Source organism: Ctenopharyngodon idella, chromosome 6, assembly GCF_019924925.1.
Source record: "Ctenopharyngodon idella isolate HZGC_01 chromosome 6, HZGC01, whole genome shotgun sequence".
NCBI lineage: Eukaryota > Metazoa > Chordata > Actinopteri > Cypriniformes > Xenocyprididae > Ctenopharyngodon > Ctenopharyngodon idella.
Genome location: NC_067225.1, coordinates 19,510,211 through 19,525,204, shown reverse-complemented (window position 1 = coordinate 19,525,204; position 14,994 = coordinate 19,510,211). Strand labels below are relative to the sequence as shown.

At 38.7% G+C, this 14,994-nt stretch overlaps 1 protein-coding gene across 1 annotated transcript in view; it reads left to right on the top strand.

The window, feature by feature from the left end:
- Nucleotides 1-13,897, top strand: part of pde4ba (phosphodiesterase 4B, cAMP-specific a) — a 176,378-nt gene extending 162,481 nt beyond the window's left edge. Inside the window, 10 exon segments of the mRNA XM_051896307.1 lie at nt 6,964-7,057; nt 9,449-9,624; nt 9,712-9,810; nt 9,906-10,070; nt 10,161-10,260; nt 10,347-10,501; nt 10,616-10,738; nt 10,889-11,071; nt 11,169-11,311; nt 11,313-13,897. Of these exon segments, the coding sequence (XP_051752267.1) occupies nt 6,964-7,057; nt 9,449-9,624; nt 9,712-9,810; nt 9,906-10,070; nt 10,161-10,260; nt 10,347-10,501; nt 10,616-10,738; nt 10,889-11,071; nt 11,169-11,311; nt 11,313-11,526 (1,452 nt within the window). The 3' untranslated portion in view covers nt 11,527-13,897.
- Nucleotides 13,898-14,994: the final 1,097 nt, after the last annotated feature.

The window sequence follows — 14,994 nt, the reverse complement described above, 5'->3', positions numbered from 1 at the left end:
ACAAATCGCTGTCACTGTCATCTCATGTGATATTCTGCATAGCTCCACAGTGTGTGTGTGTGTGTGTGTATGTGTGTGTGTGTGTGTGTGTGTGTGTGTGTGTGTGTGTGTATGTCCTGCAGCTGTGACTCAGGTTTCCTGTCTCCTTCCTAAGCTCTAGCTGGGTCCAGACTACAATGGGAGTGAGTGCTGTATGGCAGGGCAAGGCCGCACTCCCTGTTTGTTTCTCCTTCTGCTGACGTCAAACAGGCATACACTGCAACACAGGGACTTTTACTGCAGACAATAGGGATGAATACACACTTACTCCTGCACACACTTTCAGAGGCTCAGTCATACAGATGTATGTACAGGAAGGGGATGGATTTATGGGATGACCCAGAATTCGCGCAATAATTCTTTATCAGTATTTTTGGCCTGTTTTCCAGTAAAATATCTAAACATCCTTAAAATGTGATCATTTTACTTGTAATGCCAATTTGTTAATGCATGATATTAAGAAGATTTTGATTTGTTTTAAGAGAATGTCTTTCATTTTATTTATTTATTTTTATTTTATTTTTATTTTATTTTTGCATAAACCTCACTAATTTTTGTTAGATTTATTCTTAACCAAAAAAAGATTACTAATTGGATAAGAATAAAGGATAAAGTGTATTCAAATTAAAATAATAAAAGAATTATTTAAAATTGAAAAATTACATTTAAAATAACAAAGTAACGTTCTCTTTAATATTGCACATAAATTTGCATCTAAAGTTAATTTATCAATTTAAGGATGTATATATAATTTTACTTGAAAACAAAAAAAATACTGATTATTTTTTGCAGTGCATGCAGGGGGACACGGATATCTCCACAATATGTAGGAAAGAAAAGAGGACATTCACAAAGCCTGTGACTGTATCGTGATTGGCTTAAGATCTGCTCATATTCTGGGAGCTTCTGTATGAGTTTGTGGAAATAACATAAAGATAGCCATCAGAGTTGTTCAGAGAGTACCAGGATGTCTGACCTTTTGCTGCCCTTTTGAACATCTATGCCATCTTATGTGCATTATACATTAGCTATATGTGTTTGTGTGTGCATGTAAAATCTATACAATATCAGCTATATATATATTCTCAAATTCAGCCGCTGAATTAAAAAGCTCTGATTCTAGGAGGGGAAACAGTTTGTAATACATGATCATTTCCTTTTTGGACTATTTTAGTAGTTAAATCAAATTATGTCAAATGGTCATTATTTCTTGATTATATTATGTCATTCATTATATTTTTATTACTTAATCTTGCTCAGAGGGACATTTTACAGCTTTGTTGTTGCTCGTTACCAGTGTAATTTTTTTTCTCAGATGTTTCTCATAAAGTTTCTATGGAGAAATTAAAATAGAAAGAATGAGACAGGTGTTTCAATAAGAGTATAGAACTATAAAATGAATGTGAATAGAATTATTTGATGAGAATTATTTGAACTGATATTAAATTTTATTATAATAAGAATAATTGTATTAATATCTTACACATATTATTTATATTACATTAACTCTTTTGATTTTTTGATTGCAAATTTTTTAAACATTTTGAGATTTTACCAGGTGAGAAACAAGAAATATCTGTGAAGCAGGATACTTAAAAGTTTTGATTTCCTCTCTATATTATCTCATTGCTGTCTAGAAGAAGCAATTGAGGCATTAAAGATCTCGTTTGTGATTTTCCTTTGGGTGCAGCAAATAACATTTTAAAACTACCATTTTTGTGATTTGTAAGTCAGGATTTCCAACAGATCTGCATGTTCGTGGCAGTATGTTTTCTCTGATGACTTAAAGAGATCACATCAGTATGCTGAAACTGATTCCAGAGCACACTAGTATTTACCTTATAAACTATGTTGCAATGGGGTTAGAGTTCCAGTGTATGTGTGTGTGTGGGTATGTGTGTGTGTCAGAAGGAGGCGGCCCCACGGTAAAAGGGGGAGTGTGTATACAGTGACACACTCACACACTGAAAGATAGTCAGCGTTCACAGCTCAAAATTAGTCAGTAACTCTATTGCGTCTGTCAAACGCCGAACCTTAAGACTCGAGAGATCCAGGGTGACACACTTACAGCAATCAGGACTTAGAAAACTTTACTCACTTAAAATGGGAGCTTGCTACTTTGAGAGGAAAGAACAGAGAAAGATCGGACAACTTAACGGTTGGAGAAAGGTGAGCCTTTGTTTTATGCTTTTATAAATTATTAGTGTGCTGGTCATTTTTTGTTGGATGTTACCTGGTGGACTTTTCAAGGACATAACTGTTGCTTAAAGTAGCTTTCTGAACTTTTCTGAGATTTGTAGATGAAATGTGGATGCTTGGATTATTTTTGCACAGTGCTTTTTTGTGTTGAAAAGCTGCATATGGGACAGTGTGGATAAAATAGTGTGGACATGTACACAGTGGTCTTTAAGTTATAACTAAGAGAGGATGTGTTGTACAGTAACAGATCTATAATCTAAGCCAGTTGGAGTCCTGTAATATTGAACTAATGCTCTCAAGTCAAACTGTTGTTCCTGCATAATTAGTTTGGTTGTAGACTGAGTATCAGTATCAGTTGTATGAGAATTGTTGTTAAAATAGTGGTTTCATTTTTGCTGTATTTTTCTGATCATCTGAAACCTTAGAAACAATCTCTGTAAATTTTAAAGTGTTGAGTTCCTTTCTAATCTTAAGTGATGTAGAGTCCCTCTTCGTTGTGTGGATATACAGTAATTGAGACTAAATCAGCTAAAAGTGTTTTAATCTGTAATTTAATAACTAATTTATTCATTTACTAAGTCCATATGCTTATTTTTACACATACACGCAAACATGCACATATTGAGAAATTTAGAGGAAGTGAAATGTTGGGCTTGTATCCTCAGGCAGTGTTGGTTAGCACACAAAGAGTTGCTGTTTCTTCAGAAGCTGTTATGTCATTATTGAGTATATTGTTCTAATATACCAGAGAACTCGTGTGTCGTCTTGTGTGCGTCACAGTCTTTCAAAGTCTTCTTCCAGCCATCATCATATATCAAAGGCTGCTAAGAATTTGCCGATTTTGCAATTATGTGCTTCTCAAATGACATCATTCAGTGCAATAAAACTCCCACAGTTTCTGACCAAGAAACAGTTGGGGATTTTCCCCACTAGATGATACAGGACACAAGACATTTAGAAAGGTGAAACTAAAAAAAAAAAACATTAAGTGTATATGATGTCATTTACATGTTAGTTGTAGTATAGAGAAAGAAATGGAAAGAAAAAACAAACCCGATTGACAGAGGACAACTGAAAAGTGAAATGTATTTTGATGATTGATTGACTCGCCTATCCTACATCAAACACATTGATATATTTGACAAGGTCATGATGAGAGTACGAATTGATTGAACATGCCGCCGGCGAACAGTGTGAGGTGACCAAATAAATCTATCTCACTTAACATCTATGGGTTTATACTGCCCACTAGTGGAGAAAATGAAATAGCATCCAATTGCTAAATATCCTATTCTAAAGAAATGCACAAATGAAATCTTACCAGTTACATAGGAATTATTATGATAATATTTGCTGCTGAAGGGTAGTTGACAGGAAACACATTTGGTAATTAGCTTTTATGAGTTAATGTTAATACTGAAGGGAATGTCAAGAAAATATTTGCATGAAAAAATCACCTTGTAGGATCATTTAAATTAACTAGTGATGGCAAAAAGATGATTAAATAGTGGAAAAAAAGGGAAATGGTTTCAGGACATATAAATATACATGCATATAAATTTTAACTTTTAGTCTTGAAGTTCATTATGTGTCAGCTACAAGTGTGTTTTTGTTTTTTTGCCTCTAAATGCATTACATGGAATCCTAGCTGATGGAATCGGTTATCTTTAATCGTGTTTTTGAATGGTCTTTCTCTACTGAATGAAGGTTTTTGAGAATTAAATTCCCTTCATTCACCCTTTACTCCTCTCAGTGCAGAAGTCGGTGCACATCCGCCCCCCTACATCCATGTTTCTCACAGGGCTTAGAAAGAGCCACTCACATGGATTTATTGATAAGGATGATAAGAAGAAATGTGAGCCACAGAAGGCACGGTCTTTGATATGTCAGAGTTGTTTACAGCTCTGACTAGACATCTCGCGCACTGCTGAGGAACCCCCACTGCAGCATAATGCAGAGATTCTCCTCTATTTTCCGTCTTTCTCTTCCCCCCTCTCTTTCCCTTTCTCCCTCCCACTCTCTTTTTCTCATGAAGGCACATAAACACAGACACACACATTTCACATGGATAATCCAAAATCATTGCATGAAACCTTTTAGCTCCTCAAATGTCCGCTTTAATGGGCAGAAACAGTCTCTGCTGCAAAATAAATAAATTGTAATATAATATAAAAAATATAATTTTCAAAGTCGTATAAAGCAAAGAAAATACTGTTTCAGTTGTCTAATTTAATGTGTCCTTTGCTGTTTCTTTGTGATTATTAGTGAAACTTGCTAGCGATTTCTGAGTGAAAATTGCATTGTATGTGTAATTGGGCTATTTTCTGTTAGTTGAGAAACGCGCCATTTTATCCGTCATAGGCAAGTGTGATGGAAAGACCTGGTCTGGTCTGCTAGGTTTTAGTGGTTTTGGCCACTTTTAAGATTGTCCATTTGGGAAACCAATGGGCTGACCAGCTAAATCATCCGAATACCATTCTAATCCAACACATTTTTTATCATATTCACTCAGGGTTTTCCCTGTTGATGGACTTTGCCCGTATTGCTATATCAAGGATGGCTCATCGATTTTGTCCGACTGCCCTCCTCCCCTTTCTAATGATTTAGGGGCTGATTTGGCAGATGTTATTGAGACGCAGTGGTGTCCTCGTGATTCCTGGGCAGCCATCTTTGTAAGCTAGGGAGGGAGGGAGGGAAGCCTCAGCGGCAGCCAATGTCACATGACATTGTTGCCATGGCGTTGGGATGTTGGTGTAATTGGTGTTCGAATGTAGACGGGGAGGCTGAGAGAGAGAGTCGTGGGGGGGTGTTGATGTCACCGAAAAAAGACAAAGAGAGGCAATTATCCAAGTCTCCTCTCCCACCATACTCTACAGTAAAAATAGCACAGGGCTTGTGCATTATGGGAATGCAATAAATAAGAGTGACTGAGTCTGAAAGAAAACCCAGACTCATCGAAAGCTCCCATCTTCCCTGCATTGCCTTTGCAGTACTAAATGTTGTACTCGATTAGGAATCCCTTGAAGACAAAAGTAAATGAATTGTTAGCAAAAAGCCAAGGGGCGTCTTTAAACCTCCCTCTTTTTCTGTCCTTCTTTACGTGATTTCCCCGCATAACAAAGCGGGACTCCCCCCTCTTCTCTGCCATCTCTATGTCAAATCATATGTGCCTATGGAGCGTGTTGCTGGGGCTGACAGACTCGAGACCGGGGGAGAGATGCGAGAGGGAGGGGGCGAAAGAGAAAGACAGAGCGAGATGATGAAAGAGCGTGAGCGTACTGCTGCAGCAGAGCGGCACTAATCCAGCAGAGGAAGACCCCCCTCCAGCCAGATGAGCATCCCAGCGTTTTTTTCCCTCATCCCTCCCTCCCTCTGCTTCACTGCTCCTTCATCTCCTCCATAATTCATTGGCACTTTCAGACCCTCTGCTTCGCTTCCAGCTCCGGCCGTCGCTCTCTGGATCATCCTCCAGCTCAGAACGGGTGTTCCCATCCGCTGTTGGCCCCCGCTCGTATCCGCAGCCATGGAGAGTCAATGCTGGAGCGATTCAGCTGAGAGCTGCCATGAAGATGACTCGTATCTGCTCCTCAGCTACTAATCCATACCAAGCAGAGTAGGAGAGGAGAGAAGAGGGGATTTTTCGTTTTTCCCAACCAGAAGAATCCCTTTCGTCTGCCTCTCTCTGGCTCTTTTCCTTTGTGGTATAGGAGTGCGCTGTTGTGGATTTCGGGAGATTAAATACGATCCAAAATGCCTGAGGCCAATTACCTTCTCTCTGTATCCTGGGGTTACATTAAGGTGTGTATGGTGGCTACTGAGCTGTTTTTTGGTTTGCTAATGGAGGTTGGTTTTGGTTTGGTGTTTGTTGGTGGTCTATGGAGACACTGAGGAGGAAAACCTACAGCAAGTCTCGCTGTGTGGCATCCTGTGCTGGAATGTCTAGATCCAAGCTCTATTTTGAGCTCTTCTTTTCACATGAATCCATTGTATTTTGGCCGATATGTTGATTTGGATGTCAAAAAGCACCGTTATATAGATAGTTTTTGTGATTTATCCATTTGTACTGATGAAGCTTTAAAAAATCTGAGATGTGGCGCAGGATATGGCTGCCGTTTTTTGACTTATTTAATTATATATGCATTTGTTTATTTATTTATTTCCAACATTGCGTCTTTTTGGAACCACATCATTGTTTTTGGTACATATATCCATACATCAAATGTGTCAAATAATGCTAAAGAAAAAAATTGCTTTAAACTTTGACAAACAGTTTGAAAATTGCAATTTACAAATGAAATCTCAAACAGTGTCTATCTTGTCTCTTATACTGCATTTAAATTCTTCATGCATTTGTTACATTCTTAATGCATTTGCATTTTTTATGCTTGGTTTTAGCTATTAGAGATTTATTTAAAAAATAAGAGAAATTAAGGCACTTCATAAATCTTTTTAAAAGGAGATATTAATATTTCAATATATTAAGATATTTAATACAATATTTATATTATTTATATATTTTTTTAATATATGTTATTTATTTGGTAAGATTTAATATTGTGTATCCCATAATACATTGTGGTATTGTATGTAAATGCGTATCCATATAAAGAAATGTTAAATATTAAATTTTTCAGGACTTTGGGGAAAGGAAGCCCTACTGAAATCTCAGTGTAGAACATTTTAAGGTTTTTTTGACTAATGGTTCTCCCTCTCTTTCTTTTCCAGTTCAAGAGAATGTTGAACAGGGAGCTGACGCACCTCTCTGAGATGAGCAGATCTGGAAATCAGGTGTCGGAGTTCATCTCCAATACCTTCCTAGGTAATCACACACATATTCACTCTTACAATATAACACCCGCAGTCAGCGCTAAACATTGGCTATATTCTGTATACGCCATTGTGGATTGAATTTGGGCTGCGTCATTTCCAGACCTGAACTGCAGTTTAGACTCACTGAAAGATGGTAAAGAAAACAGAAAAACTAAAAGCTATGAAAAAGTGAGAGGTTTGATTAGTGAATTTTTTGAAAACTATATTACATGAAAAGATCAGACGGCACAAAGGCTCATTTTGTTTGTGGAATGCCGTGAGATGGCATCAGACTTTCGTTTCTGCATGAGGAGAGAGATCCTCAATGCAGCAGTTGGAAAAGAGGTAGGGGAGGGTGGAAAGGAGAGCAGAATTAGACAGAGGGGGATGGGATCCTGCTGTAAAGCAATGCTGACGGTGGAACCCCCAGCACGGAACATCCAGGCAGAGAACCTGTGACTCATCCAGCTCCTGTGTTCTCACTGAGATGGCATCACATAGCCCGTCTAAACACACGAAGACGCACACATTCGTTTATCACTCAAGATCTTGACTCTTTGAGATCCCGTTTCATTACAAAAAATCATTTCTTAATCAGTATTTTTGTCTTTTTTACTAGTGAAATTTTTAAAACAAGAAAACTTTACTTAAAACTACATTTTATAAAATATAAAGCGTAACACATTAGCATTTATTATAATTACAAATAAATTATACTAATTTATTTATCTGCATATGTAAATAGTTTATCTGTTTACATATAAATGTAACCAAATGTATTGATTTTTATGTATAAAACATAATCAATTATGATGAGGAAAAGGATTTTTACTGATTAAAAAAGGCAAAAATGTTGGTATACAACTTTGTGGCCGGATATTTGTGGCCACTATATAAAAGTGGTTTTATATTCCAAGGATTAAATGTAAGCTGTGAAACATCTGTGTGCTGTGTCACATGTGACTGCTCTTTTGATGCCTCTGCGATGTCGCTCTCTGCATCAAAACGTGTGAGTTTAGCAGAGATAGTGAGATTAAATCTGACCCAAACACAATGCCTCTTTGCTTTTTTCTTTCTCTCTTTTTCTCGAATCTTGGATCTGTGCACACGGCCTGCACATGTGGCTTGCCTTTGGTTATTTTTTTTTTATATATGAGAAGGAGACATGCGACAGTGAATCCTGAAAGGATGGAGACTGAGGGGCGAGAGGAAAAAAGAGCTCTGATGGATGTTTGTGAGAAAACAAGCAAATTGGCTATAATGAGCGCTGTGAATGCTCCGCAAGATCAGATTGGAGGCATTTTCTCTTGATCAGGCATCTTTACCACAAGAGAAGGAGAGAAAAACAGATAGAGGCTTTCGAGATGAAAGAGAAACTAGTACTTCCTTATCTCCGTCCCTTTCCGTTCCGTCATCGTAATAGGACGCCTCGCATTTCTTCACTCAGGTCATAAGCCCATCTGTATGACTGCGGTGCTGAGTACGGCACGGGTTCATGTTTAACAGAGACATGAGCGAAGAGGATAATGACTGTAATGAATTAACAAACCCTCATATTTCACCTCCTCTCATTCCCCATCAAGCCAGCGGTTATTACTAGGTGTTATCACAGTCTTTCAGTGACATGCCAGATCTTAACGAAATGAGAGAACAACGTTATCTGCCATAACCGAGAAAATGGAAATAATAGTACTGTCCACTCAGGGCCTGTGGCTCCTTAGGAAGGATTTGGATTAGTAATTTCCATATGAGAAAATCCCCAACATGAAGGTTTATGGCATTATCAACAGCATTTTTGCTCTCAAGATAAGCCCTTCCTGTGCCGCCATTGTTTGTCAATTGATATCTCCTGAGGCTTGACCTTTGGAGATGCCATTTGAAGCAGACACGGGCTCCCCTGCAGTTTGTTGACAGGTCTGTCACAGTGAAAATGGAGAGTGGAACTGGAGGAGAAGGAAAGGAGGGGCAAGCCCCGCTTGAATAGCTCAGTGGCAAAGTCACTCTGAATTGGGTGTCTGTTCTGCCTTTCGAGGGCAGCGAATCCTGAGAAGCACACGCACGGAGTGCAGATGTGAGCTATTCAGCTGTGCCGCCGCACCTGGGCCAAAGACATCTGCTTACGTCACTCAGAGAAACATGATACATGGTCACCGGTTTTCCAACAATGGGCTTTTGTGCGGACACGTATGTGTCTCGTCTGTGTGAAAACTACAATGAAGAGTTTGAGTTATCTGGAATGTGATCTGCCAACATCTGACACACTTGTGCAGATTTAGGGACCATCTTGATTTCATTGTGACGAGTTAGCAAACGGATATTTTTTATATGTGTTTAAGGTTAATAACCACCAGGAAAACATCCAAAATTGTTCTAATCATTTGGTTCTTGCTGTTTCTTACAGACAAACAGAATGATGTGGAGATTCCCTCGCCTACACCAAAAGCCCGCGAGAAGAAGAAAAAACAGCAGCTGATGACTCAGATCAGTGGCGTGAAGAAAGTGTCCCACGGGCCCATCCTCAACTGCGGCATTGCTCGCTTCGGCGTCAAAACTGACAAAGAGGATTTACTGTCAAAGGTAGGGAGAAGACTAATACCTGCTCTTTAGTGTGTTTGATTGTAAAAATTCCTGTTGATCTCATTCCCTTGCCTCTTCCCTTTCCAGGAATTAGATGACCTGAACAAATGGGGCCTGAACATCTTTACAGTTTCAGAGTATTCAAACAACCGGCCTCTAACTTGCATTATGTATGCCATCTTCCAGGTCAGTTCTTCCTTCAGCCTAAGACTTACCTACATTTTGCTACAAAAATGTAATAATTTCCAGAATTGTAATAATATTGCTTCTCTCTGTAACAGGAACGAGACTTGCTCAAGACGTTCAAGATCCCAGCAGATACATTTGTGACATATATGATGACCCTTGAGGATCACTACCACCAAGATGTGGCCTATCATAACAGCCTTCACGCTGCTGATGTGGCCCAGTCAACTCACATTCTGCTGTCCACACCTGCTCTAGATGTAAGAACGCTTTTTCTTTAGACACAATTTTAATCATTGTTTCCTCAAAGGACTTTGTGTATCTGACCATTTTCAATCTGTCCTAAATAGGCTGTCTTCACCGATCTTGAGATCCTGGCAGCCATTTTTGCAGCAGCCATCCATGATGTGGACCACCCTGGTGTTTCAAATCAGTTCCTCATCAATACAAGTGAGTGTTCTTAATTCCCATCCTACTTCCAGCATAAAGTTCATGGAGACACATGGATTAATCGAGTATTTGCTCATTTCTTACAGACTCCGAGTTAGCGCTTATGTATAACGATGAGTCGGTTTTGGAGAACCACCACTTAGCCGTGGGCTTTAAACTTCTACAGGAGGACAACTGTGACATCTTCCAAAACCTCAATAAGAAACAGAGGCAGTCACTCCGAAAGATGGTCATTGACATGGTGAGGTTCTTCCTTCCTTCCTTCCTTTCTTCCTTCCTTCCAGGCCATCTGCTTTTATTTACACTGCAATGATTAATATGCTAACACATATTGTTCAATGTTTCCTCTTAACAGGTACTGGCCACGGACATGTCTAAGCACATGAGCTTATTGGCCGATCTGAAGACCATGGTAGAGACGAAGAAAGTGACAAGCTCAGGAGTTTTACTTCTGGACAACTACACAGACAGGATACAGGTACAGGTCTTCCTGTTCTCCATCCCCTCTTAATGAAACTAATGTTCAATTAGGAAATCCAATGATTTCATGATCTCCAGCTAAGATGATTTAGATAAATTAGAGGAACATGATGAATTACAATTGGCTGAAATTGTGATGTTACTTCAGGTTCTGCGGAACATGGTTCACTGCGCCGATCTGAGCAATCCCACCAAGTCTCTAGAGCTGTACCGCCAGTGGACTGACCGCATCATGGATGAGTTCTTTCACCAGGGCGATCGAGAGAGGGAGCGTGGCATGGAGATCAGCCCCATGTGTGACAAACACACCGCATCTGTGGAGAAATCACAGGTTAGTTACTATCTGAAATGTAGCGGTCTGATGGAGGATAGCCTAGAATACCCTACATAGTACCCTACGACATCTAATGAGTTTTTTCTCTCTTCAGGTGGGTTTCATTGACTATATCGTCCACCCGCTGTGGGAAACCTGGGCCGACTTGGTCCATCCGGATGCCCAGGATATCCTGGACACACTGGAGGATAATCGGAACTGGTACCAGAGCATGATCCCCCTGAGCCCTTCCCCGCCCTTCTACCAGCCCTGACAAAGAAGGGCCTGACAAGTTCCAGTTCGAGATCACGCTAGAGGAGGAGGACTCAGAAGGCACGGAAAAAGACGAAAAAGACGAACAGAGCCAGGGAGACGAGGAAGAGGAGGTGGAAGAAGATGACAGAGGGGAAGAAATGGAATCCACTACACACATCCAGATAGTTACCGAAGACGCCTCACCGGTCGACACATAGGACTCAGCGTCTCTTGATAGGCGGTATCTGTTTTTTCCCATGCGAGAGGAGCAATCTTGCAGTTGATGCTTTTTAAAAAGCCCACATGGGGTGCTTTTTTAGGCCCCCGTGGGAGGAGGATGTCTTGCCCTCCTTGCACTTACGTTTGGAGACAGTTTGTAGGAGCTCTCAGGAAATAAATGCTGCAGACATTTTGGACCTGAACGATTGACAGGCGACTTTGATAAACATGAAGGATTGGGGCCAACGTGGACAGTTTGTTTGTTTACCAGGCGGTGTGGAGTAGACACTACTGAGAGGATTTCTCTTTTTTTTGTACCAACACAGACTTTTTGTAAAGCTATGGGTGTGTGATGAGGTCAAACACGAACTACTGAAGAACAAGTATTTGTAAAGAGAGAAACTGTTTACTTTTCTGTACCATTTGTCTAAAGACTGTGTGCCTTTTTACTATTGTCTTTTTAATAGTCTTTTATTTATTGAACACATTTTAGTATAACTGTATGTTGAAATGTTTTCGTTTTGTAAAGCAAACCAGACCGAACATGCAGAATTGTTTTATATCTACGCTGGAGAGAGAACTTAGTGTCTTCCTTTGTTTGGCAATATAACTTAATAATCCAAACATCTGACAAATGATCAGAAAACTAAGAAATTATGAAAGAGGCACTTTCTGTTTATTCTATCTACATTTGTGTCAGACTTCTTAACTATGAGCACAAACTGTTTATTTGGAACCATACATCATCCCATCCACATTAGAGTAAGAAATCTTAGGCAAATGCATTGTTGCACAAAAAACTTTAAGTATGAAGACCCCATTTACTTGGATTGTAGAACAAAATACAAGCGCCCCAAAAGAATCTAATCACAAGGGGTCTCATAATGTACTAAAATCACAGGGAAGCCAAAGCTATATTCGCTTAATTCACGTTAATTTGCTTTCAATTCATCATAATTGTCTTCCTTACGGCAGCCATTTTCCACCCTTTCCGTCATACCTCAGAAACGGAATAAAAGCAGTCTAAACTAGCTTTTGTAGCTTTTTTACACACTTTTGATATAGAACTTTTCCTCATTTGTCTTCTAAACAAAACATCCGATTGGCTCACTTTAAAGATGGATTAAAAAAATGTACGTAAACTGATTTCCTTCCCCATCTCGTAGAACACCAAGAGATTTCAACATGCCAGTTTAGTAATGAATATATTGACATTAGCATTGTCGTCTCATACATTTTGTCACCGCTAATGTTTAAGTTTGTGTGTAGTTCATGCTTTGAGGTACTTTACCTTATGCTCAAAGTCTCAACAGTGGAAACAGTTAATGGCCAAAGTAGCATGCAAAAGTATGTTTGTGCGCACATATGTACGTGTCTACACATTACTGTGTTTGTGTGTGTGTGTGTGTGTGTGTGTGTTTGAGCGTCCGTGGGGTCGCTCCATCACCAGCCCACGCTTTTCACAACTCCTTCCATTCACTTTGTTTATATATGCGCTCAGATCGGTCCTCTACTGTTTATAACAGTGTATTTATTACCGTTAACTGTACATAATAATGAATAATGTTTCTTTGTAAATGGGTTAATTTATATGCACTTGCATTACCGAAAATTGGTGGTGTTTCTTGTGTAGTGGGCTCTTGGACTGAGTCTGTTTTATTTAGTAATATTGTTTATGTTTTAATATAAATAAATATATATTATATATACTATGTATGAATATATTGCACAATTTTCAACTGCCCAGAACAGTAGCCTATGAGACACGCGACCCATTGGTAAAGGGGAGAGTCTGTAGATAAGACATAAATACATACTGTAGACATCTGTCAGATATTAGAAGCTTTGTGTATCACTGTTTGGTGTAACATCAATAAATCAAGTATCTCACGAGATTCTCCACAGAATGTGGCCCTCAAATATATATACAACATTTTGAATGGAGATTGCTAAAAATGGCTCAGAAATGGCCTGTAAATGCACATTTACAGGGGAGGAATTGGTCACCGACATCACAATCTCTGAATCACAATGTGAAATCTATATAATTACGAAAATGTGATGATCTGTAATTATTTGTGCTAATGTGAACTATTTTTCTGACCTTGTTAGCAGTTTTGAAATTCAAATTGTCAGTAAAACTTTGTTAATCTATGTTTGAGATCTATTGGTCCGATTTGGGTCCAAAAGGATTCAACAGAATTAGTGCTATCTGCATGAGGGATGAGTTTTTATCGTCTGGTTATCCCACATTGTTGCAGGTGAATATTCAATGTTTCACACAATGTATGGTAATAATATTGTATATTGTGTTCAATAAAATCTGAAGCTACTTTTCTATGAAGTGATTAAAGACAAAGCATGAATATATTCCACGTGTAAATGTCTTCTTTTGTTACATGAACTTTAGTTTAGTCAAAATCATTCAAAATTGTATAATTAGTTTTGAATTCATATAGTCTATCAGTATAATACAGTACACTATCACAATAAAATAAATCATTAGGTATAAAATTAACATATTTCTGTTTCTATTCTTTTTTTTAACAAATAAGTACAGCTTTGGTGAGCATACAAGACTTCCTTCAAAAACATTAAAAATATAAATATAAACCTTGATCTTATATGTGGCCAAATAATTTGCATTTCAACCCTTTGTGTGGTCGTCTTGTTTGAAGCTGAATCCAGTGTGACAGGTCACATTGCATCCAGAGAATATCAGTCCTGCACTGTTCCTCGAGCTAAGTCAGCCCTTAAATGACACAGTCCTCCTGAGTAAAATCTGTGTGTGTGTGTGTGTGTGAATCATTCTGAGGCCTTTTGCCCAGAATCCCAAGAATTTATGTAAGGCAAGAAGGAAGGTACAGCGAGAGAGTTAGATGAACATGGGCCATTTCAGGCTGTTATCCTTGTTTCATATTCAGCTGATTATTTGAAATGAATTGCTAGTGTAGCTGAAAGTTTCCCTAAAGGTTTAGTTAAGGCTGAAGGTGGCGTGGTCATTCAAAAATTACCTTCTGGCAAGTAGAAAATATAACCAGCTTAGAACCAACTTTAAAACAAATTTAAACCATCTTATAAATTATCTTGCGTCACTGTTGTTTAGTCTACATTCCTTTTAACAGTAGATCAACATCAAGGTCATCGGTTTGATTCCCATGGAATATATGAACTAATAAGATGTGTACATTAAAGGGTTAGTTCACCCAAAAATGAAATTTCTGTCATTAAGTACTCACCCTCATGTTGTACAAAACCCATAAGACATTCGTTTGTCCTCGGAATACAAATTAAGATATTTTTGATGAAATCCGAGGGTCTCTGATCCACACACAAACAGCAATGACACTGCATCTTTTGAGGTCAGAAGGGTATAAAACACATCGATAAAAAGGTCAACGTGACTACAGTGGTTCAACCTTAATGTTATGAAAAGTCGAGAATACTTTTTGTGCCCAAAAACAAAA